Here is a 25,724-nt window from a genome sequence, read left to right as displayed (position 1 = left end):
CGGTATAGAGACAGCGTAGTGGATGACCTTAAATAAGTGAAACATTAGAGTGTCGACAATGGTGGCACTTGAAGGCCACCAAATGTGGCCCGGCCACCATTCGTGGCTCTCTTGTGGCCTTCACAATGGTAAAGGCCACGAAATGTATAAAAACAATATGGCCACGAAATGTGGCCCTCTCCAAAAAATAAAATTAATTTGTTTGCTTTTGTAATAATATTTTTTAATTTATGTCTAATAAATTTTATTAGTCTTTAAATTTATGATATTTATAAATTTAATTAAAATAAAATAATTTGGATTGTAAACAAAAAAATTCACAACCTAAAAAAAATGTAACAATAATTTCGTTGTATTATATTAAAATAGGAAAATTATACAACGAAAGTGATCTAGTTTAAAAACACTGGGGGAAACCCAAATCACTCTACGGCGCTACTTCTACGGTTCCAGACCTCTTCAATCATATCAGTCTGCAGTGATGAATGCGATATTTGGCTCCGCATGTCGGTGTACCGCTGGATCAAGTATTCATTACTACGTTGGCAATCATCAGCCGATGGCTTCCGTAGATACTCCCCTTTGAAGATATCCTTAATGCCCCTGCAAAACTGCCTCAACGTCTGTAGGGCAGTTGTTTCGCCCATCTGTAGGTATTCGTCGAACATGTCAGCGGGCCCGGCATATGCAAGCTGTCTAATTGCCATGGTACACTTCTGGTATGTCGACAAGCCGGGTCGGCCGGAGGCATCATATCGCAAGTTGAAGCACCTGAACCGCTGCGCCAAACACGTCGCTATATGGACGAAGAGACGTTGCGACATTCTGAATCGCCGACGGAAAATTTCTGTCGGATAACGGGCGTTCTCGTTGAAGTAGTCCTCCATCAACCGACGGTCAGCCCCGGTATGATCACGGTCGAAAAATCGCCGATGATAGAATGGCCGAGGGACTGCCGCCGCCGCCGCCTCAGCCGCGGCCTCCGCCGCATCTTCCGCCTCGTCGGCTTCACGTTGCACCGCTGCAACAAGGTTTTGGAACTCCAGATCTACCGCTTGTTGGAATTGTTCATCGTTGGAATCCATAGTTCCAAGGTTATAGAAATTGGAAGGAAAGATTGGAGCAAAATGGAAGTAAAATGGAGTTGAAAAAATGGAAATGGAAGTGTATATTTATAAAGTAATTTTCGAAACTTAAAAAAAAAAAAAATCCCGCGGCCCAGCCGCGAAACGCGGCCCGTTGCAGTGTAGGGCCGCGGCCGCGGCTCACCCTCGGCTCCTGGCCCTGCGCCCCGGCTCTCGGTTCTCTGCAATGGGGGCCGCGCACCGAGCCGCGGGCCGCGGCTCCCCCATTGTGGACACTCTTACAACACCATTACCTAAGTTAATGGCCTTAGACCATGTTTATCAGCAACCTCCCAACCCAACCCAACCATCCACTTTTTCAATATTTAATTCATTTCTATCTCCTCCACATCATTAATATTCATCCAACCCAACCATACATATTTTCATGGTTTATCAATGACCACCCAACCACACTATTATATATATTTTTTAATATTATTTTTAATACTATTATTATTACATGAAATACTTATTATTGTAAATTTATCGAAAAAACGTAATAAATGACAAACTAAAAATTATAAAAACAAACAAATAGAAAACATAAGAATTATAGGAGGAGAAAATATGATATTTTTTTGTGTGCAAAACTATAGCAAATGTGGTCTCTATTTATAGAGGAAGAAAAATTATGAATTTTGGTATAATTATTATAATTTTTTAATATAATATATTAAAGATATATAAATTATTAAAAATAATAATATCAGCCAATGAAATTTTGCCATTTGGCACAATCTCATTGGCTGAGTGGTGAGAGTGGGGGAGAGACCTTTCGGTCTGTTTGAAGAGAGAATGCAACCCATGTCAAAGAGAGAGACCCATGATTGAATAAATTTTTTTTTTAAAATTTGTTTGCTGATATGGCGGTCGACCTCATGCAGCGATAAACATGGTCTTAGAGCGTCGCCGTCCTTCCTCTTGCCAAGGAGGATATGGGCACGGATCCACTTTTATTCATTTTTTATTTCTTCCTCTCTAACAAAAGCACAACACCCACACCATACTCTTCCGCAAGGACATGTTCAAGGGTCCCATCATTCTATTATTCAATTTAAATAAAAATAATTCTATAATATTAAAATGCATTAAAAATACCCAAAATAGTATTACTAATTACTAAAAATTTAAAATTACATAATTAAAATCTTAAAAGTTAAAAATTTCATAATTAAACTCCTAAAAATTAAAATTTTCATAATTTAAATCCTAAAAATAAAAAATTACATAATTAAATTCATAAAATTAAAAAAACCCACTACTCGTGGCCGGATATCGCCCAACTGGATGATGAATGTGTATTTATAGATGATTTTGGGATAAAAAAATTTTAAAAAAATTCAAAAAAAAATAAAAAAAACAATAATAAAATGGCTATATTTTTGGAATCCGATTTTTTTTGGTATTATTTTTTATTTAAAAAAGAAAAAGAAAATGCCAACGACCAATAGAAACGCGCCACGTCGTCCTGCTCAGCGGCACGGACGTGCTCGATGCATCGAGCAGAGCCGTGCCGTTGGCAAGAGCACAGCTGCGGACAGGGGCATGCCGCACCAACGGCACGGACGCCGTCCTTCCCCACAAGCACCGATGCGGATGCTCGTATGCACATATGTTCCCCCACACAATTACATAACAGAGTATATAAGTATGATTATTAATTTACTGAGTAAGGTAATCGTTCATTAGAAATTCAGTAATTCTAGTTACTTAAAAATAAATTCAATTGGTCTACCGACTACCGTCTACCTATAGAAGAAAAGAATGAAACTATTACTATTGTTATTAGGGCATCCGCAGTAGTGCGGATGTCCCGGCGAACATCCCAAAAACAACTCATGCCACATCATAAGGACTTCCCATTGTACTGCCACGTCATAAGGACTTTTCACTGCACAGTGGCGGACATCCCCAAGAACATCCCGACGGACTTCCCACAATAATAAAAATTCACAAATTCACTTAATTAAACAATTTACGGAATTAAAATTTTGATACGAATACGGAGAAAATGCAACCACTTTATTTAAAAAAAAGTTACATAATTATTAAAAAAACATACATAATTTCTAAAAAAATACATAGTTAAAACAAAAAAATATAGTTCAACGAGCCGTATATATTGTTGGTTATTTTAGTGTAATTAGATTAACTTGAATGATCAATATTGTCATAATGAGACATCATATAAGTTTGGAAGTGCGGAGTGCACGCTTGTTTGAATTCATTATGATTAGACGGGAATTCGGGGGCAGCGCCCCCGAGTAGCGGGGTCCAAGGGGTAGAGGCCCTTGGAAATTTTTTATTTCCATTAAAGTTGCTGTGTAGAAAACTCATCCGGAAATATAATTTCTGATAGTCGAAGTACTGATTTACAATGTTCGAAACTCCTTAAAATTCTCCCTAATATATAAAGAGTTTTAAAAAAAATAAAAAATAAATAAAAAATCGGGACGTCCGTGCGGACGTCCGTCGTGTCAACGCAATGGCGGACGTCCCGGGAACGCCGCGGAACTCCGGTGTCCACAGCGGACGTCCGTATCCGTGCCTCTCTAGCCTAATGGCGGACGTCCCGCGCGGACGTCTGGCACACCGGTCGGACGTCCGCCTGGACGGGTGCCATGCGGATACTCTTAGTACACCAAACGATGTTCTTTTATTCTGATTACAAATATTAAATGTTAAACCGTAGATATCGTAGGTAATAATTATAGGAGAATATTTTGTTATTCCCTTCGTCCCCGAAAAATTGTCTTATTTTTCTATTTTTGTCCATCCCACAAAATTTGTTCTATTTCATTTTTTTCTCCTCATATTCCACTAACGCATTCATATTCATATTTTATTATAAAACTAATATATAAAAGTAGGACCCACATTCCATTAACTTTTTCAACTCATTCATTAAATTTCTTAAAATTCGTGTTGGGTCAAAGTGGACAATATTTGAGTGACGAAGGGAGTACTATTTTACTGCTCCGTATTTAAGTAATTGTGCTTAAAGGTAAGTCATTTTTTATATTATTGATAGTATTGTATGTTCCATCCGTCGACGGATAGAAATAAGTTTTTTTTTCATTTTTCTCATATAAATAGTTTATAATATTAATTTATGAAACTTTTTCTATTTTTTTTTCTTTATCATTTATTGGTTCACTATCCACTTATTTAAATCATATTTTCTCATTATGTCTTACTTTACCAATTACGCATTTAAACTAGTGTCATCCGACTCATCCACAATTACTCTATTTCTATGGGATAAGACGAGTACGGTCCTAATTCAATGTACTTTTGAACTAAGTTTCATACATGGTTTGAAAATCGTAATATATGTTTCAATAAGTAAAATGTTTATCAATTAAAAAGTGTAGTACTTTTTTATAAAAGCTAAATAATCAATCTTTTATCACATAACTTCATCTTATTATTTCATATTTAAGTGATACTCACGCGAATCAATTTAGAGAAAATGAATATATCACTATTATTTTCACATAACGTAAATTGATTCTATAGTATTCAATTTTACAAATTAAAACTTTTGACACCCGTATAACTCGATCAAACTGCGTTGATCAAACTAGATTCCAACCGTTATAGCTTATAAATAAAAATATATTGTAGCTATATATTACTATGTACAACAAAAAATTTTGAACTCAGAGGTACATATTGGGCGTAATTTTGCAATCAATAGCATTTATCTATTTTGAATTCAATAGTACTTCAATACGGTGTAAAGTTCTAGACCTGATGGATTATGACACAATGTACGTATTTCTAGTTTATTGTACTTCTGTATATGAAAAGAAATAAATAAGGTAGAAATATTAGCTTGATTATAATGTGTATGTAATTAGAGATATTAAATACTCAGTCGGTCATTTACATACATATTTTAACTCGATACGGATTTTATATTTTGACTTTATACAGATTTTAAGAAATTGTTAAACTTTATATAAAAAAATGAATGAAAAAGTTAGTGGAATATAAATCTAAATTTTATATATTAATTTTATTGTAGAATGTAATTACAATGATAAATAGAGTATGATTTCCACTTAGTGAGAAATGAAAAAAGATAAATATCTTTTTAAATTGAGTATATAATATGTGTGGCTTTTGGGAGCTGAAAAAAACAGATTATCGTACTCTATAATTAAAGCGAGCTTTAAAAAAAATAAATTTATTGTACTTTGTAATTAAAGATGTTAAATATAGTATGATTGACCAATGATCAAATCCCACTACTGTCGGGTAGTTGCAACACCTTTCAGACACAAGTGTGAGGCCTTGGAAGGTGAGCTTCTGGCAGGTAGTGGGTTAGGCCCTCCCCTTAGCGGGTCACTGCGTACCCTAATTTAACACCCCTCACAATACTATCGGACCGGGATGTGTGGGCCCTTAGGGTTGGGGTTTCAACATTTTTTTTAATGAAGATGTTAAATATAGTAATACACCATAATTGATTGCGAGTTGCTTCATGAGCAGAGGCGGACCTACATATAAATGGGGTAGGGCTTTAGCCACTAATGAATCTAATTTTTTTAAATTTTCTATTATAAAGTTTCAAAATGTATCCATATTTTACACATATTATAGTATAAAAGCCCCTATTGATAATCTAAATTACTTGTAAATTTATTTTAAATAAAATTTTGAAAATTTAGCCCCTACTCGTATTTATTTCTACGTCCGCCCATGTTCATGAGGGTTATAAATATTGACATGGCTTAGCTCAACCACACATTTGACAAAGTATAATGCAATAATAACAATACTATATTGTAATGTGATGGATATGAACATTGATCGGTCAGACAGTTTGTTCATGTTAAGTTGTTTAATCTAGTTATATTTGTTCCAAATTGTGTTATAATTTGATTAGGCCGATCAGTTTGACCGATTGTGCTTATAATTGGGACGTTATCTTATTCAATTCGGAAATAAAAATCAATTAACACTCCGGGCACGTTGATTGTCAGACAAATAATGTTTATGATTCATGTGCACATGATTCACAATAGATTACCTATTGTATGTTTGAAAATATTAATGAAATTGTTATGATTTTGATCTTATATTTATCAATTAAATTTAATTAATTTACATGAGTTATTTTTAATTAAAGTAATAACAATATGAACAATCACTATAATTTTCATTAAAATTTGCTTAATAAGTTATTAAACGAGAACATTATAACAAAAATAATATATATGAACATGATTACTGAGTCTCATTATTCACAAATCCACTTCTTAATGCCGAACTAGAGACCCAAGTAGGACCATTAGATCTTGTTTTTGATGGATTAGATGAGATGATGTTGTGTTATTTTTCGCATTCATTACATACCGAATTTACTTCAACTGAGAGACAATTATGCCATAACACTTTATGAAGTAATAAACTATAATGGAATGAAGTAATAGCATGACTGAATGAAGTAATAAGTTCATTACTACCCCTTGACTTTTAACATAGTTAACATTGTATTTCAATAAAATGTCATATCTACTTCATTACTAACGTTCATTTGGTTCATTATTTATTGAATATAGTTCATTACTACCGCTTAACATTTAACATTGTTAATTTGTTGTATCATTAATGTATTTCAATAACATACATTCATTTAGTTCATTATTTAGTGAATATAGTTCATTACTACCCCTCTGTGCGTTTAGAACCGTTTCAGTCGCCGGTTGCTGCCCCTTTCGGTCCAGCCGCCGTCGCGACTCCTGCGCCTCCAATGGACAGTCAGTATCAATGCTACACCCCCCCAACGTGAGTAATACAGGTTGAAAAATGCTATTATCCCAAGATTAGTTCTCAATATTCATTTTGTGATTGAGCATATTATTTGATCACCAAGGATATATCTCATCCGGCGGTAGCGGACCACCTCTCTCCACGGCCGTCGCCGTTGTATAATTTCGGTTTGCAAATGGTGAAGAAGGTAGTTTGATGTTTGTGTTTTAATGAGGTTGTATAATCATAGTCTGATCCGGTTGTACAAGGATTAGCAATGGATTATAAATCCTTCTTACCTATTCTATAAGTTCATAAGGTATCCAAGTTTACATTTCAATCAATTAAACACTGAATATATAATATGCTAGTATTTTGCAGCATTCGTGTTTTGCTTTCTTCTTCATGCATTCTTATGTTTGTTTTAAGTGATTATTGCACTCTACACTTGAATCTCTACTTCTCCAAAAGTTTTTTATGACTATGTTCATTATTGCATGATTTGTTACTTTACCAAGTGGTTGTAACTTATAACTAAATAATTTATATATATGAGTTATAAAAATTACATTCGATTATATATGTTTAATAGGTATATTTATATTTTTTTATCTTATTAATATTTAAAATTGTATATTAAGTCTTTTGGATTTATATGATATACTCCGTATTATTTATTGTTGTTTGTTACTCGTGCTTAATATTTTTATGATTATGTTCACTATTGCATGATTTATTACTTTAACAAGTGACTGTGACTAAATAAGTGACATATCTGAGTCATAAAAAAATATTCGATTATATATATTTATATTTTTTACTTGCAAGAAGAAAATGCATTATTAGTATTATTTAAAAATTATGGCATATCGTGTGATTAAATATATTCAAAATACTCATAAATTCCTGAACATTCAAAAAATATTCGCTTTATTCTGATAATTTTTCATACCCGCATATAACTCAAAAGTAACAAAAGTGGCATGAAAATTAAAGACAGAAAGGTTGGAAGAGAGATGAGAGAGAGAAAATAAAGAAGTGAGATGAGATAGTATCGTAATGTAAAGAAATTTAATACTATTGCCGTTTTAAAACGTAATGATTAAAAAGGAAAGAAGACTTAAAAAGTATTACTCCCTCAGTACACTGATACAAGACTTAGTTTGACCTAGCATAATTTTTAGAAATGTAACGGGAATGGTTAGTGGAAGATGAATATTATTTTATATTGTGAGATAAAATTAGTGAAATGTGATTATGTGAGGTCTATTATAAAAAGAATAAAAAAAATAAGAGGGAACATCTTTTTTAGTTTGCGAACTTTGTCAAAGTATCATTTTAGGTCCGTAAACTTTGAAAATATCATTTTAGGTCCGTCAACTATGAGTTAATATCATTCGAAATACTTTTTTACTATTTCCAAGTTTTTATGGACAAAAATACCCTCAATACCTTGAATGGTACATATTTGTAATTAACTTATCACATACTAATATTTTTTGAAAAAAAAGGGAAATGTGATAAGTTTATTAAAAATATATACCCTTCAAGGTATTGAGAGTATTTTCGTCCAAAAAAACCTAGAAATAGTAAAAAAGTACTTCGAATGATATTAACTCATAGTTGACGGGCCTAAAATAATATTTTCAAAGTTCACTGACCTAAAATGATACTTTGACAAAGTTCGTGGACCAAAAAGATGTTCCCTCAAAAAAATAAATGAGACATTTATTGGTGGACATTTGATACTTATACTACTCCATCCGTTCCACAGTAGTAGAGTAATTTTTGTCATTTTCGTACATTCCATAGTAGTAGAGTCATTTCCTATTTTAGTAAAAGTCAATACATTTCTTATCACTTAATTTTCTCTCTATTACTTTATTCTCTTTTCATCTCTCTACTTTTTTTCATTTTCTATTTTACTTTTTTCTTTACTTAACTCACTTAATATAATTTTTCTTAAATTGTGTGGCAAACAGAAACGTATCCACTACCATGGAATGGAGGTAGTACTATAGTAGGACAATTATTGGTGGACTAAAGGAGTAATATTTAGCATTTTTCAGACCTATGTGATATTTGTATTACCTCAGGGACCTAAAAAGTGTAAAAATTCATTTTCAAGGGACCAAATTGAAAATTCGTTCTGATAAATATAGAAAATATTAACCAAATAAAAGCAGTTGTCCTCGGTTTGTTTCTATATCTCGCAATTTGCGTCACTTTGTAGCTCCACTCCCTCACTCTCCTTTCTCTCTCTACTCCTTCGTCCTTTTATTTTTTGGTAAATCCTCTCTCCCTCTTATTAAATGGGTTGAAGAAGCCCATTTCTAGGGTTTCCCGTACGAATCTAGTTGTGTTTTTCATCTTCTTCCACTTCAATTTGGGTTAATTTTTTGAATAGTGTCGCCGCTTATTGTATGTGAAGTTCGTCAATTTCATTGTTCGTCTCCCTCACTCTGTAGTTTTGATGTAAATTAGTGCTTGGGAGTGAAGTTACTCTACTTTTGCTGAAATCTGTTTGTGGTGCATGTGTCATTATTTAAATAAAATTAAAAATTTAATCTTTTTGTTGACTTGTTATTTCTGGGTGAATTTTTACAGTCTTTCAAGAACAGAGAGCAGCCGCTTTTTCTCGGTAGTTTTCTTGAGGTATAAAACTGTATTTTGCTACATTTAGCGGGTTTGTGTGTGTATTTTTTGGTTCAATTTCTGGGTATTTTTTGTTTTCTCCCCTTTCCTGACATGCATGTGTTTAAATTAACTTGAATCGTTAAGTTTAAGGCCATGGGTTTTACTTGTCGGCAATTTTATCATTTATTCTCAGTCATGTTTGTGTGTGTGTGTGTTAATTTTTCTACATTTATTTAAAAGTTTTGAACTTTTGTTAAAATTAGCGTCTTTTTTCTCGGCATTCTCTAAAAAAAGTAATTTCATGTTACCCTTTAGTGGCTAATTTGATAGATCTACAATATTGGGTGGATGCATTCCGTTTTCCTTATTTTTAATTTGACATGCAATTTTTTTATGACTGTAAGTACTTTGTGTACAATGGATCGAAGTCTTTATTTCTTTTTTAAAATTATCTGCGTACTTTTGTCAGAGCTCAACTTTGTGGCTTGAAGTTCTTGAGTCTCTATTTCATAAACTTCTTTTTACCACTGGTACATTTTACTAAATAAATGTTCAGTCTTTGGTTAATGGTCTTCTTTGAATCGTAGTTGCTATTTGTTATCTTGTCACAAATTTGTCTAGATTTGCATGTTGTTGTTACTTTTCTTTGTATGTGTATGTAAAAAGAAATCACTTTAGTATATTGTCCTTTATCCTTTAGCTGCCATGAGCATTTGCTTTGGATTCTTGCTCTGCTGTGGATTTTTATAGCATTACTCTGTGTATGCTGCTTGTTCCTTTCATGCTTCAGAAAATAGAAATACTCATCTAATTGCCTCATGTTAGAAGAGTATGACTATACTCATCTTTCTTTCTTTTTTTGTTACAATAGAAATGTATAGTTGTTTTATTTGATTTTAGTTTTTGGTAAGAACTACACTTCCGTTAAATACAAGCATGGTGTTTATGTTATTTTGATTACATGCTTGATGACTTATTCACTTTCTTACTAGATCTGTCAATGGATCCATCTGAACATGATGGAAATGGGGCCTCAGAGACTCTTCCTCCTCCACCTCCGGTTCCTCCAAATGTAACTCCTATAAAAGCTGTTACCGAACCAGAAGTAAAGAAAGTTTTCCGGGCCCCAATGGCTAGACGTGGTTTTGGAACTAGAGGAAATAAAGTTCCTATCCTGACAAACCACTTCAAAGTGAATGTGAACAACGTTGATGGGCACTTCTTTCACTATAGTGTATGTTCATAGACGCACAGTCTCTTTTGATATCTGTGTTCAAAATGTCGTTGATTATTCATCTCACTCTCGAACTATCTTTCTTGTTACTTGACAGGTTGCCCTTTTTTATGAAGATGGCCGCCCTGTAGATGGAAAAGGTGTTGGTAGGAAAGTACTTGACCGAGTTCATGACACTTATGATTCTGAGTTGGCTGGCAAGGATTTTGCTTATGATGGGGAAAAGAGTTTGTTTACAGTTGGTGCACTTCCTCGTAATAAACTTGAGTTTACTGTTGTGCTTGAAGATGTTACTTCAAGTCGGTGAGTAATCCTCTCTATTGGTTAAAGGTTGTTATTGAGGTATTATTATTATAGTGGTCTCTTAATGCTTATGGGTTGCTGCATTAGGAACAATGGAAATAGCAGTCCCGGGGCACAAGGAAGTCCCAATGAAAGTGATAAGAAAAGGATGAGACGTCCGTATCAATCCAAAACATTCAAAGTGGAGATAAGTTTTGCTGCTAAAATTCCTATGCAAGCCATAGCAAATGCTTTGCGTGGCCAGGAATCTGAAAACTCTATGGAGGCCTTCCGGGTTTTGGATATCATCTTAAGGCAACATGCAGCTAAGCAGTAAGTTTTGCTTGCACTGGAATGCTAAATGATGAATTTAATCCAAAGAACTTTGCTGACGTTGTCCTCGTTGTGTCTTTTCTGTCAGGGGTTGTCTGCTTGTTCGTCAATCATTCTTCCATAATGATCCAAAGAACTTTGCCGATGTTGGAGGCGGGGTTCTTGGCTGCCGAGGCTTTCATTCAAGCTTCAGAACTACGCAAAGTGGCTTGTCGTTGAATATTGGTAATGTTCGGTTGCAAAAATATATTCTCCCCTCTGTTTTGTAGTAGTATCTATTTTTACCATATGGTCTCCTAGTTTTTATATTGATCATGATTGATGCGCGCTGTATGTATCCCAGATGTATCTACGACCATGATCATCCAGCCAGGGCCTGTTGCCGACTTTCTGTGTGCCAATCAAAATGCGAGAGACCCGTTCTCACTTGATTGGGCAAAGGTGAGAATAACATGTCTGACTCCCAGTCTTCTTTTGTCATTGCATTTAGGGTGTGTCTATTGATTATGTATTCTCTTCAATTCTAATTTCCCAGGCCAAACGCACTCTCAAGAATTTGAGGATCACAACAAGTCCTACAAACCAAGAGTTCAAAATAACTGGGTTAAGTGAAAAGTCTTGCCGTGAGCAATTGTAGGGTTCCTTGTTCTCCTCAATTTTCTTGCTTCACTTTTAAATTCTTTCCCCCGGTTTATTAGAGATTCTGAAAAATTGAAAAATTGCAGGTTCACATTAAAGCAAAAAAGTAAGGATGGTGATTCTGAACCAGTAGAAGTGACTGTCTATGATTACTTTGTCAAGCACCGTAACATTGACCTGCGATATTCTGCTGATCTGCCATGCATTAATGTTGGGAAGCCTAAACGACCAACATATTTCCCTGTTGAGGTGGAAATGTTGATTAGATTCTATTTTTATGAAATACTTATTTCACAATAATGTTTTGTTGATTGATTTTTGGCTGGTATTAGCTATGTTCTCTGGTCTCATTGCAACGTTATACAAAAGCTCTGTCAACTTTCCAACGCTCATCATTGGTTGAGAAATCACGGCAAAAACCCCAGGAGAGGATGTCTGTGCTGAGTAATGTATGCTTTGTTCTGCTCACGATTTCTGTACACCTACTAGCATAGTATGTAAATGTCAACTTACTTAGTGTTGCCTTTTCGTTGTTGCAGGCTTTAAAAATCAACAACTATGATGCTGAGCCTATGCTTCGTTCTTGTGGTGTTACCATCAATAGTAACTTTACTCAGGTTGAAGGCCGTGTTCTTCTTCCTCCTAAGGTATAGTGTTGGTATACTGATAATCCTTCAGCACTAAGTTACGTATATGTGTAAGTTGATTATGATTGATGTGCTTATTTATATTCTGATGAAAGGGTGTCGATGATTTACTGTTTTTATGTTTGATTGCAGCTGAAAGTTGCAAATGGAGATGATTTGTTTACTCGGAATGGGAGATGGAACTTCAATAATAAGGTTTACTGCACACTTCACCTTGCTTTATGAAAATATCTGTATGTAATTCCATGTTCTTTTAACCACTTGTATTTTGGACAGAAATTTGTTAATGCTTGCAAGATTGAGCGCTGGGCTGTAGTAAACTTTTCTGCTCGCTGTGATGTACGTGGCCTGATCAGAGATTTGATGAAAGTTGGTGAATCAAAAGGAATCGTACGTCAACCATATTCTTTTGACCTGGCTGTTTTATGTTTGTAAATGGCTGGGACTTTATAGTTTATATAATTTATATGGTAGGCTGTGGAAGAACCATTTGATGTTTTTGAAGAAAGTCAGCAGTTTAGACGAGCCCCACCCTTGGTTAGAGTGGATAAGATGTTTGAAGAGGTGCAGTCTAAGCTTCCTGGCCCACCAAAATTTCTACTATGTTTGCTTCCAGAAAGAAAGAACTGCGACTTATATGGTTTGTATTAATATTTTTCATAATCATATTTTCTGATATAAGTTATGATTCATTATGATATGATGGCATGATGAACCATTCAAGGTCCATGGAAGCGTAAAAACCTGTCTGATTTTGGAGTTGTTACTCAATGCTTGGCACCCATGAGGATCAATGATCAGTATCTTACCAATCTTCTGCTGAAGATTAATGCCAAGGTTAATTTCATCATCATTCTTGGTCCCCTTGATGTTTCTTGATAATGTTCATCTTAAGATAATATACATAAGATTATAGCTTCAGGATAATTTTCAGCTTTCTTTTGCTCACTGTTACCTGCTGGCAGCTTGGTGGGCTGAACTCTATGTTAGCTGGTGAGATATCTCCTTCAATACCGGTGGTATCAAAGTCTCCCACCCTGATTCTTGGCATGGATGTGTCGCATGGCTCACCTGGACAATCGGATATACCATCAATTGCTGCTGTAAGGGATTTAATTTCCTTGCTTTTTGTATCTCCATTTTGTATTCATATGCTTCACACGATCATTTCTTTCGAACATCATGGGGAAGGTTTTACTTTTTTTTTCTTTACATTCTCCTTAAGTCAAAATTGAGCAAGACAAGTCCATCAATGTTTTCCTCTATTTGGCCACTCAGTTAGAGACTTGTGTTGTTTAATACACAGGTTGTCAGCTCAAGGCAGTGGCCTTCAATTTCTCGCTATAGAGCCTGTGTGCGTACCCAATCACCGAAGCTTGAGATGATTGATTCGCTATACAAACGTGTGTCTGACACTGAAGATGATGGAATAATGAGGTAAGGATTTGATTAAAGTTATCCACTGTTTTTAGGCATGAGATGCCACTTTAAGCTGTAACTGTATGGCATTTTACAGTTTTAGCTCACTCTTGTTTTTTATCACTGATGCACTGAAATTCAAAATCTGGTCATGGTGATGATTGACATTTTGATTTTTGACTGCAGAAAATAATATATCCTGCATCTATATATTGGCATGAAAAGCCAATGCTTGTAAATGACGTTTGACCGATTTTTCTCTCCCCTCCTATTGCAGGGAGCTTCTGGTTGATTTCTATACTAGTTCTGGGAAAAGGAAACCCGATCAGATAATCATCTTCAGGTACCATATGAACGTAATACTTGTCTCACAGGCAAATCGACAAATTGAATCAAGCATATTGAGCAATTTACAAGTTTGTATTTAAGAGGATAATAGAATATACCTTAAAATTCATTTTTTCCTTAAGTTATTGCATGGTTAGATTCTCTTATTATGTTTGACCTATTTTCTTGGAATGAATTCAGAGATGGTGTGAGTGAATCCCAATTTAATCAGGTTCTGAATATTGAACTCAACCAAATTATAGAGGTCAGTGCTCCCTCCAACATTTCAATGCACGCCGGTTTATCCTGTTCTCAACCATTTTCCACATTCTGTAGGCCTGCAAGTTCCTTGATGAGAAGTGGAATCCAAAGTTTGTGGTCATTGTTGCGCAGAAGAATCACCATACTAAATTTTTTCTGCCTAATGCTCCTGAGAATGTGCAGCCAGGTGACACACCTCAAACTCTCATTTACTTTGAAAGAAATTTCCTAATGTGAATAATTTGACTCTCATTGGTGTTTATTGCTTTTCCGATTTACAGGGACTATTATAGACAATAAAGTCTGTCATCCCAGGAACTATGACTTCTACTTGTGTGCACACGCCGGGATGATTGTAAGCAGATTTTAATTTCTTTTATATGCACGAATACGTAATATCTTCAGCCAATCATGAATTATGGTTTGACAAATTTGTTGAAAATGATGTATAAGAGTAACCTGCTATTTGTTTTAATTTTAATCTACAGGGCACGACTCGGCCTACACACTACCATGTCTTATTGGATGAGGTGGGCTTTTCACCAGATGACTTGCAAGAACTCGTCCATTCCCTGTCCTATGTGTAAGTGGATCATCAAACCGGGAAACCAAAATCCATGTGTTAAATTCTTCCTTCATCCTAATACTCTTGTCATGATCTTTGCAGGTATCAGCGCAGTACTACGGCTATATCTGTTGGTAAGTAAACGACTACAAGATTTCTGATTCTGTTCATCTTCATCTATTTCGTTCTTGATTTCTTGCCTTCATGTCCCTCATCTGACTCTCCCTCTGTATGTGTGTGCTTTCTGCAGTCGCCCCGATATGCTATGCGCACTTGGCAGCCACCCAGTTGGGCCAGTGGATGAAGTTTGAAGACGCATCAGAGACGTCATCCAGCCACAACGGGACCGGGCCAGCTGCTGCTCCACCAGTTCCCCCGATGCCTAAGTTGCAGGAGAGTGTCCGCAACTCTATGTTCTTCTGCTAGGATGCCTACTTTATGTGGACTACTAGGTTGTATGTAGCTTTTCCCATGACTTGAAAACGACTTTTGAGTGCTGAACTCGTAGCTTTTAGGAAGTTTCGTTCCGTTGCGATGTTTTTTTGGTTTTCTTTGTGGTGATCGCATGGGAGCGCCGTTTGTTTTAATGTGGCCTCGTAAGGTATCGGTATGGGTATGTGGCTATGGTCCTAAATTATGCATTAGGGTTTTATGTGACTCCTAAAGATCCTGTTTAAAATACTAATGTGTTGGCTTATATTAGTTTTATTATTAATATCAAGCCTAATTTGATTAAATAAAGCCCCCTTCCCCAATTCCTTTTGGATTAGATTCTCATCTTTCTTATTGTTGTACTATTTCCATGCATGCTTATATCCTAATTATTGTTTAAAAATTTAAGTTGACTTCGAAAGAATATTTGTAACAGACGACACCTCAATTTAAAAAAATACTAAAAGCAAAAATGCTTAGGCGTTTCCAATTTCAACTCCAGCAAGGCTTTTCAAAATCCTCACATGCATACAAACATATTATAATCTGCCAACAATGAAGATGTCTTGCCAGACCACATATTCCAAAGTTAATTAATTAAACCTTTTTATACACAAATTGTTTGTATATGTACAATCATAAACTCACTAGCAGCAGCTGGGATTGTTTAAGCAAAACCAACGTAACACAAGTGTAACCATTAAAGCCACCCCATCAGCCCGTCTCCAACCACCTCGATCTCCAACCACCTCGATCTCCAAGATCTGAAGACATTTGAAATATACTCCCTCTGTCCACCAATAATCATCCTATTTTATCATTTTAGTATATCCACCAATAAATATCTCAGTTGTTTTTTTACTATTTTTAGTAATGGACTCTACATTTCACTAACTTTATTTCATTAAACAACCCACCTTTCATTAACTTTTTCATATATTTTCTGATACATTTCTTAAAACCCGTGTCCGATCAAACTTGGCCTTGTATATGTGGACGGAGGGAATAATTAGGTTGAGTGCCAAAATACCCTTAATGGGCATTTACATTCGTCCAAATCATACTTTTATGCTTAGCACTCTTCTTCAATGGATATGATCATATGATACTTTTATGAAGTTTCAAATATCCATTCATTTCGTAAACGATGTTATAAATACAACTAACACTTTTTGCATGGACGAATCTAAAACATGGTTGTGAGTTGTAGAAAAACCCACCTCGATGATCTCAGGGTTTATATGTGAAATGTTCATATCCTTTCAGCTCGTTTCAACCTACAAATTTTGTAATTCTAACTTAAGAATTCTAATGTAGGTCCATAAATAACATAAATTAAGAATTTCGTAGTACATCGGATGGTTTGGAACTGAAATGGAGTCAAATGCCAAAAGAGAAATTGACGAACTCTAGCGGGCCTTCTGAATCAAAACAAGGTTGAAATGAATTTACTTGGTGATTACGAAAATTAGTGTAACTCTTCAGAGGAGAGTCAAATTCTAGAATTTATTTTGGGAATAATATAAGTGTTTAATTTTATAACTTGGAATTCAAAACGTGAACCCAAATGATATCAAATTGAAGAGTCGTGACATTGAAGTATTAGGAAAAAGTCTTGAACAAGTTGTTGCATCGCACAGTGGTGAACAATAACAACAAGTTTTCCAATTTCTTTCACATATGGTCAAACCTCAACTCAACTCAAAACAGGTGTCATACTTACATAACCTACACATAAATTTTAGGTAGAGATTAGAGAACGATGACTACTACGTGAAGAAGACTTTAGACCTTAACTCTTAATCCCCACATTATTCCTTTTTCTCTTTTCTCCTTCTTTTCCTAAGGCCATTCATGGTGTCCTTAAACCTGCCCTATAGATCCGCCCATCCCCATTTTCCCCTTGCCATGTCAGCACTTTATCTTCCATTCCAGCCATATTAGTACCTGCAATAACGCCCTAAAATTTGCCCTTAAAATCCATTTTCACCACTATTTTCATTTTTTTAGTTTGTGTTATCAAATAAAATAATACTAGCAAAATAACATAAACTAAGGGTGAGGGGCATCGGAGTTCTGTAGGTATTTGTTGGGAAATCACTGAGATTCATTTTTTGCTTTTTTTTGAGAGAGATAAATGAGATGAGGGAAGAGATTGGAGTGAATGAGTGACAAATGAGATGAAAAATGGGGTATTTATAGAGTGAAAATAGTGTAAAAATAAATACTCTATAAAAAATAAAACTAAATGAAAATCGGGGGAATTTTCGACCGATGGCGCTGCAATAGCGCCGATCAATCCGCCCTAGCCGATCGGCACGCCATATCTATAGGGCGGACCGCTAGGCTGGTTTATCGTCCAAACACGTGCAATAGCGCCTATACACCCACCGATCGCTTAGGGCGGATTTATGGGCGCTATTGTGAGTGCCCTTATGGTCTGTTTTTGTTCTCTATACTAGACATACATGCTTCCATGCAGGTAGACTTAAAACACTAATGGCGATAGGCGGATTTTAAGACTCTTATGTACATTATTCTCTTTATTACTTTACATTTTCTCCATTTTAACTATTTTATAGTATCATTTTTTCCAAAACGAGTGCAAAAATGAAGCTCCTTGCTTATGGTGGGATGGAGGGAGTACTAAGTATTTTGTTTGATTCTTATTATATTTTTGACACTATTGGTTGAACTTAGTGTTGGTGGAGAGGATGATAACACAGTCACAAATGTAGGGCTTTTTTCAGGTATACTTCAAGAAAAAAGTTACCATTCTTGTTTTTTTTTTTGTCTTCCAACAATAGGAAACACACCAAGATGAACGGCATGTTTAAATAGATCATGTCATCTTTATTAGCATCTTTCAGTTGAAGTTTGAACACGCCTTCTTTATTGTATAAATGGCTTTGTTGTTGAGTAATCGTACAAAACTTAAGATAAATTCAATTAGACTTACTTAAACTTTCATTAAACATCAAGGGCAGCATGCATACTTATCCAAGTTGTGTTCTTATAAAAGTGAATTTGGACTGACCCATATATGTTTATTTCAATCTTTTCACAGACTAAAGCGATGAGTTTATGATAGGAAACATTTTTACTCTATATAATGAGTCTGTTGAAAAAGACGATCATATGCGATTCGGAATTATTCCACCACCTCGAATATAAATTGACACACTACGTCATAGCTTCTGCGATAAACATACAACGAACAATAAAAACAAAATCTATAGTGGTTCAATTTGATCACATTTATGTGTTATCTGATTGGGGCTATGAGGAAGAGTGAATGGTCTATGCTACTAGTAATACATAGAATTTCCTTTGCTGGGAGTTGGTAGGGAATGGTTTAAAGACTCTGCTTATTGATATCCACACCTACACCTATACATATCGAGAGAGAGAGGAATGCAGGAACACAAGATGGGCGACAAAAAGAATGAATTTTGAAGGAGTAAAATACAAGGTCATGGACTGTAAGTATCCCATTCAAATGTAGGGCGTGAAAAAGCCTCATAATCAAGGGATCCACTAGTTGCACTTTCCACATTTTGTAAGGCTTGCAACGAACCAGGTTGGAATCCATCCTGATTCGACGGCAAGAGCTTATACATCACAAACAACCCAAGTGTAAATATCGCTTGCAGCTTCGTGGAGTCGCCATGAATGGTAAAGAACAACATCATCGAAAGCAGAAACAGATCCACGCAAAACCTCATGATGCACAGCACTGTATCCATCAATTTCCCATCGTTGCCAGCAGGAAAGCCTCGGACTCTATACACAAACAAGAAGTTGTATTTATCTACAACGTACCTATACCCAAAGTAGATCGCCCCAACTGGAACCACTAGAGGTGAGAATGAAGAGTATATCAGGGTCAGGGCGAATATGGTGAGGTTGAATGCATAGTATTGTGCAAAATCAAAAGTCTGTTTAGGCACTGGAGATGTTCGGCTGCTGACTGGAGGATACTCGGACATGTCATGCCCGATTGCATTAGGTGTGGTCGGTGGGGACCCATTCGAGAACACGTTATTGCCAACCATGACCTCAGAAATCCTTTCTGATATGAGAGGTCTCTGCAGGCTATCAATGTCTTGATGCTGCAGGGGATAATCATCACTATTTTCAGGCACCAGCTGCAGCATGTCATTCTTCCGGAACCTTCGTAGCTTGTTCTTGATCCAAGGTATTGGAGCCAGTAGGTCATAAGATATTCCCAAGAAAGTGCTTGTGATGAGAAAAGCGAGAGTGGAGAGGCACGATCTTGACAAGAATGAAGCACTTAGATATTGTTCAATTCGCTTGCAATCTTCCCCATCCAAGTAACACCTGCTCATATTTAGAATAGCACCTTCAAGTGATGACTCAACCAGAGCCCTCAAGAGAATGAGATTGACCAGAAAAAAGCAAACCATCTTCAACAAAGCAGCTCGTTGCTCTCTGGATGCCGCAAGATGCCTCTCAAACTTAGAGAGATACGAAAGTGCTGATGGAATAACTATGTACATGCTTATGAAAACAATCACATTAGGCAGAAACTGGAATATTATGGTAGCTATCCAGCTGGAGCTTTGCAACCAAGTCAACCACATCTGAGCATTATCTATTGCTTCGGCATTGATAATCCTGGCTGCACTCTTGATGGCACTGATCACTGCAAGCGGAGAGCTAAAGAACAAGAGCATCAACAGAAGGCAAGTATTGACAAGAACTTTTCTTAATTTCAACGAGAGCCTTGACGATCCCAAATGATTCCAATATATATCACTGGCCAGCGGAGCTCTCTCTACTTTCCATTGGTTCCTCTGTAGTTGCAACTCCGTCAAAGAGAAGAATCTCCCAACCCGCCTTCTCTTCTCATTTTGGAAATCCTGAACAGCTTTATTTGCAGTGTAAACGTCCTTAAACACCACAAAAGCAACTGCAGCACCCCTTGCACGTCCCTCTTTATAAGCTGCCATCTCCATCTCAAGATCAGCTCTCAACTCTTGCAACTTCCTCAGCCTCTCCTCCTCTGAAAAACCCAATTCATGAGCAGCCCTGTACCAAAAATCCTTCATTCCCCTCCAAAGAAACCTCAACCTAGCCCAGAATCCCACTCGTGCGTCCTCTCCATCATCATCCTCATCAGCCAACCCCCTCGATTCAATTTTTGTCACCAACTTTGTGATATCCTCCCTCACCTTCACCAACTCGGTAGCCAAATCATCCAATGCACACAAATCCATCGGCACAACCACTCTATAAATCTTCCCCGGATACCTCTGCTGAAAATACTCAACCAGGGGAGTCTTGTCAAATCCCAAAGTCTTGGGAACACCATGGACCATAATGGTGAATATGGCAGTCGAATTCGCAGTCGGCTCACCCGGATTCCCGTGCCCATCCCGAAACCTAGTTATTCTCAACCTCCTCTCAATCTGGTTTGTGCCATAATACACCAACAAAACAACCAAAATAGCAAAAACGAAGTGCACCCAAAGCAAAGGCGAACCTTTAGCAATATGATTGATGGTAGTCTTGGAGAATTCATCAGAAATTGGAGCATCGCCGGTGTATATATTAACGGGAAGCATGACGAGGAGGGCCAGGGCAGCGAGGAAGAGAAGAATAGCGGAGGCTCCACCCTCGATGAGGAGAAATTGGGCGGCATCGGCGCCGCAATGGTGCGAAATCTCGCGGCTGGTGGCGTGCCAGACGGCGAGGAGCTTGGAGGCGATGGCGGTGGGGCCGGGAACGCGGCGGTGGTCGCTCCGCAGCTTGACGAAGACGAAGATGAGGAGGCAGGTGAGGGCTCCGATGGCGGAGATGTTGATGAGGTATTGGATGTTGCCGTACCACGCGTCCTCGATGCTACCATCTCCGTCACCGGAGGGTGAGAGGGCGGCGTCCGCCATAAACGGCGGCGACAGCGTGGGGTTCATGGCGAGAAGCGGAGATGCAGCGCTTCTGAATCGGGAATCAAATGATCGGAATTCGATAAATATTGAATTCTGATTTGAAATTCATCCGAGGGTTAGGGCTCCTTTCAGATTGGGATTTGGATTGGAAGACGTCGGACTATAATTCTTTATTTTTTATTAAAAAGATACTATATGAAAACTTTTATAATCGCTAGAGGTTGAAATCCAGCAATCCAACCCGAGTAATAAGTTAATTATGAAGGGGTTTTTTTGTCAGTTTGATCAAAATCTCTATTTTTTGAAATTTAGGGTAAACTGTAAAAAAATTATTGAAATTCACAATTTTTTAAATGAAAAATCATAAAGTTTAGATTTTTCTTAATTATCTTATGATGAAAAAATCTATGCATAGGTACATTTTTTCACCAATCGATGTCGTCATTCATCGTAATATATATGTCTGATTTTTCAGCAGAAAAAAACAATTTGAGATAATTGGGAATAAATCTCAAGTTCATGATTTTTCTAGCTAAATTTTAAAGTTGCGGACCAAATCAGAATTTGATCAAAATTTATGATTTTTGTGGCAATTTGCGTTTTTTTTATAGCGAAATGCATGCCATTTAACTAGGAGTGGGCAATCGGCTTTCAAAACAAAATTTTGTCCAATTTGATCCGAAAAATTCAAATAGCATACTTCCCCCGTTCCATTGAAGATGACTCACTTTCCTTTTTGGTTTTTCCCAGCCAAGATGACTCGTTACTAAATATAGAAACTCATTTTTCTCTATTTTAGTATCTCTTACTTTACTCTATCTACTTCACACCCAAAATAAAGTTGCATAAATTCCCGTACCGCCCAAGGAATGCGTCATATTCATTGGGACAGAGGGAATACATAAAAATATCCGAAAAGTCACAAAGAATCTGAAAAATTAAAAATCCAATACCAAATTCCGAAAATCTAATATACCAAATATCATTAGAATTGTTCTACATAAATACTTTATGTTTGTTAGATTTATAATTATTATATACTTTTATAAAATATATATGTTGAAATTTAGATTTTAATATCATATCGTATCCTATCCAATTTAAACATCTTTAAAAAATTGTGATCCATTCCATACCAAATTTTTAATTTTAATTTAATAAAATCCAATTCAACTGAGGATATTTTTTTGACCCTTACAGACTACAGCCTAATTGAATGAAAAACGATAATCAATTACTCCACTATATTTCATTATTTTCGGGTTACGTGTCACGAGTTGTAAACCTTGTGTATTTCACTATTTATGTTGGCCTGACATATTTTTTATGTCCCATACTTTTTATAAGCTTTCCACTAAACGCTCTTTTCATTTTTGGTGACAGCACATTTAGGTTTTAAGAGCATCTCCAATGGCGGACGTCCGGTCGGACGTCGCGACGGGCGACCGGGACGTCCGCCATTGTGGCGTTTAGGGTCGGATACGGACGTCCCGTGAGGACGTCGGGTGTCCTCGGACGTCCCGGCGACGGGCGGGCGGACGTCCGCCATTGTGGCGTCCAGTCGGACGTCCGGTCGGACGTCCCGTTTTTTAAATTTTTTTTTTAAAACTCTATATATACGGCTCGTTGAATTTTATTTCATTCGCACCACTTGTGTTAACAAGTTTCTCTCTCTACATCTCTAATTTTAAGTATATCTAGAATGTCTAGTGAAAGTGATAGCGAGAATGAGTTGGAGGTCGCTGTTGAAGGTGCGATAGAGAGGCTGCTACAACAGAGGTTGCAGCGGCGGCAGCAGGCGGCGGTACCTCGGCCGATCCATCGTCGAACTCAAGTACCCCGTGACCACATTGCTGCACATATTCGGTTGTATGCGGACTACTTCGCTCCGCAACCGCGTTTTGGGGAAGCCTTATTCCGGCGACGCTTTAGGATGCATCGTCCGCTGTTTCTGCACATCGTGGGTGCTTTAGAGAGAAGATACCTGTATTTTAGGATCAGAGAGGATGCAGCTGGCAAACCCGGACTCACGCCCTTGCAGAAGTGCACTGTCGCAATCAGACAACTAGCGTATGGAGGCGCGGCCGACATGTTCGACGAGTACCTCCACATTGGCGAGTCGACAGCCGTCGAGTGTCTGCAGAATTTTTGCGCGGGCGTGAGAGCGATATTCGGGGAGCGGTATCTTCGGAGTCCGAGCCCCGAAGACTGCCAGATGCTGATAGATATGCATGGGTCGGTGCACGGGTTCCCTGTGATGTTGGGCAGCATAGATTGTATGCATTGGGAGTGGAAGAACTGCCCCGCCGCCTGGAAGGGGATGTACACTACCGGCTTCAAAGCCAAGCATCCCACGATGATCCTTGAAGCTGTAGCTGACTACCGGCTGTGGATATGGCATGCTTATTTTGGAGTCGCCGGGTCCAACAACGACATCAACGTTCTCCAGTCGTCGCCCCTGTTCAACGCTCAGTGCAATGGCGTTGGTCCCGCCATCAGTTTCGTCGCCAACGGCAACCAGCATAATATGGGGTACTATTTGGCGGATGGAATATACCCAAACTGGCCCGTCTTTGTGAAGTCAATCAAGCATCCGCTCGGACAAAAGAAGACATACTTTGCGAGCCGTCAGGAAGCAGCGCGCAAGGATGTGGAGCGGGCATTTGGTGTGCTCCAGAGTCGGTGGGCGGTTGTGAAGGGTCCTGCATGGCAGTGGTATATTCCCAACATCGGCGATATCATGTACGCATGTATCATAATGCACAACATGATTGTCGAAAATGAAGCTGCGGAACTGACTCAGTGGACCAATGAAGATGATACGGGTGCAGGTCCAAGTCACGGCGTGGCCACCGCGAATGTGAATATGGGGGTACCTCATGGAGAGGTCGCGCGGCTGCGTGCATTTGCCGACATGCGGCAAACAGATGCCCATGTTCGACTTCAGCAGGATATCATCGAAGAGGTTTGGACTCGGAGGGGTTGACGTGATAATGTATGAAGTTTTTTTTATTAGTATGTAATTTTTTTTTTCGAATCATGTATGTTTTTTCCGATGAAGTTGTTAATTTTTCCCGTTCGTATTCTCGGTCAAATTTTATTTCCGTAAATGTAAATTGTTTTATTTGTGAATGTATGATTTTTTTTTATTGCGGGATGTCCTAGTGGGAAGGGCGGACATAGGAGGGGATGTCCTAGTGACGTGGCAGTGGGATGGGAAGTCCTAGTGACGTGGCAGGAGGTGTTTTTGGGATGTCCTAGTGGATGTCCTAGTGGGATGTCCGCCCACTGGAGATGCTCTAAGTCACACCTTAAAGAGCGTCCACAACGGCGAGCTGCAGCTCGTCCGTCCGTCCGTGCCAGCGGCACGGAGACGCTGTCCGCCGCTGGTACGGTGTTGTTCGATGCATCGAGCACGTCTGTGTCAGCGAGGCGACGTGGCAGGCGCTGATTGACCAACGGCATAGCCGTTGGCAATTTGATTTTTTTTTAAAAAATCGGTTTTTAATTAAAAAAATCGATTTAAAATAAAAAAAAATTCCCACTTCCCAAAAAATTATATCCGTTTTCTACCCTTTCAATTTATTTTTCAATTTTTTCCCCCAAAAATACACATTTTCATCTATAAATACCTCCACTTTCACACCCAAAAATTCACACCACACTACACAATTCTCATCTACATTCTCTTATTTCCATTCTCATCTACATTATCTCATTTCCATTCTCAATCTTTATTCCACTCCTACAACATAACAATGTCCGACCACGACGATCACCCCCCGGCTCCCACGGTTGGAACCCCGATTGGTTCGGTTCACAACCGTTTCCTAGTCCGGAAACGGAATATTCAGCCCCTCCTCAAACCCTAAGTTCGGGAGTTCCGGGTGGCTACCGGCCTTACCCGATCGACAACCAAGATGCCTCCGAAAGGCAATACGGGTGGACACCCGAGCCTAGAATAAGGTTGAGCGGCCCCTCCCAAACTCCGACTCCTCCTACTCGCGGTGTCCGCACACCGTACCCTCCGGCAGAGATGGAGCAATTGTTCAAGGCGTTCTTGTCAATCTCCGAAGATCCGGAGGTTGGCACGAACCAATCCGACGATCATTATTGGTGGCACATCTGTCACCGGTACAATGAAAACCG

General features: G+C 37.7%; 2 protein-coding genes across 4 annotated transcripts; one reads left to right on the top strand and one right to left on the bottom strand.

The window, feature by feature from the left end:
• Positions 1-9,082: 9,082 nt before the first annotated feature.
• Positions 9,083-15,968, top strand: LOC121748396 (protein argonaute 4-like). 3 transcript variants are annotated; one of them, XM_042142721.1, is made up of 24 exons: positions 9,083-9,174; positions 9,495-9,542; positions 10,517-10,758; positions 10,856-11,061; positions 11,149-11,373; positions 11,462-11,598; positions 11,717-11,814; positions 11,909-12,006; positions 12,099-12,261; positions 12,345-12,461; positions 12,552-12,659; positions 12,792-12,854; positions 12,936-13,049; positions 13,134-13,299; positions 13,384-13,496; positions 13,625-13,762; positions 13,966-14,096; positions 14,356-14,421; positions 14,607-14,670; positions 14,742-14,853; positions 14,948-15,021; positions 15,155-15,249; positions 15,334-15,365; positions 15,482-15,968. In XM_042142721.1, the coding sequence occupies exons 3-24, from the start codon at positions 10,525-10,527 to the stop codon at positions 15,655-15,657; spliced, it is 2,730 nt and encodes a 909-aa protein (XP_041998655.1). In that variant the 5' UTR covers positions 9,083-9,174; positions 9,495-9,542; positions 10,517-10,524; the 3' UTR covers positions 15,658-15,968. The 3 variants fall into 3 exon arrangements, with proteins under 3 accessions (XP_041998655.1, XP_041998656.1, XP_041998654.1); XM_042142720.1 differs by lacking the exon at positions 9,083-9,174 and adding an exon at positions 9,222-9,333; XM_042142722.1 differs by lacking the exon at positions 9,495-9,542 and having other exon boundaries at positions 9,088-9,174.
• A 2,916-nt stretch (positions 15,969-18,884) lies between these two features.
• LOC121748856 (CSC1-like protein At4g35870) lies at positions 18,885-21,765 on the bottom strand. Its single transcript, XM_042143404.1, has one exon. The coding sequence runs from the start codon at positions 21,597-21,599 to the stop codon at positions 19,137-19,139; it is 2,463 nt and encodes an 820-aa protein (XP_041999338.1). The 5' UTR covers positions 21,600-21,765; the 3' UTR covers positions 18,885-19,136.
• Positions 21,766-25,724: the final 3,959 nt, after the last annotated feature.

Source organism: Salvia splendens, chromosome 9, assembly GCF_004379255.2.
Source record: "Salvia splendens isolate huo1 chromosome 9, SspV2, whole genome shotgun sequence".
NCBI lineage: Eukaryota > Viridiplantae > Streptophyta > Magnoliopsida > Lamiales > Lamiaceae > Salvia > Salvia splendens.
Note: the sequence above shows the minus strand (reverse complement) of the source record. Positions and strands in the feature narration are given on the sequence as shown.

Bases quoted from the DNA above. Each gene is read 5' to 3' on its own strand.
- LOC121748396 (XM_042142721.1), top strand. From the start codon at position 10,525: ATGGATCCATCTGAACATGATGGAAATGGGGCCTCAGAGACTCTTCCT. The intron at 12,462-12,551 runs GTATGCTTTGTT...TCGTTGTTGCAG, and splicing joins GGATGTCTGTGCTGAGTAAT to GCTTTAAAAATCAACAACTA. The intron at 13,763-13,965 runs GTAAGGGATTTA...TTTAATACACAG, and splicing joins ATATACCATCAATTGCTGCT to GTTGTCAGCTCAAGGCAGTG.
- LOC121748856 (XM_042143404.1), bottom strand. From the start codon at position 21,599: ATGAACCCCACGCTGTCGCCGCCGTTTATGGCGGACGCCGCCCTCTCA.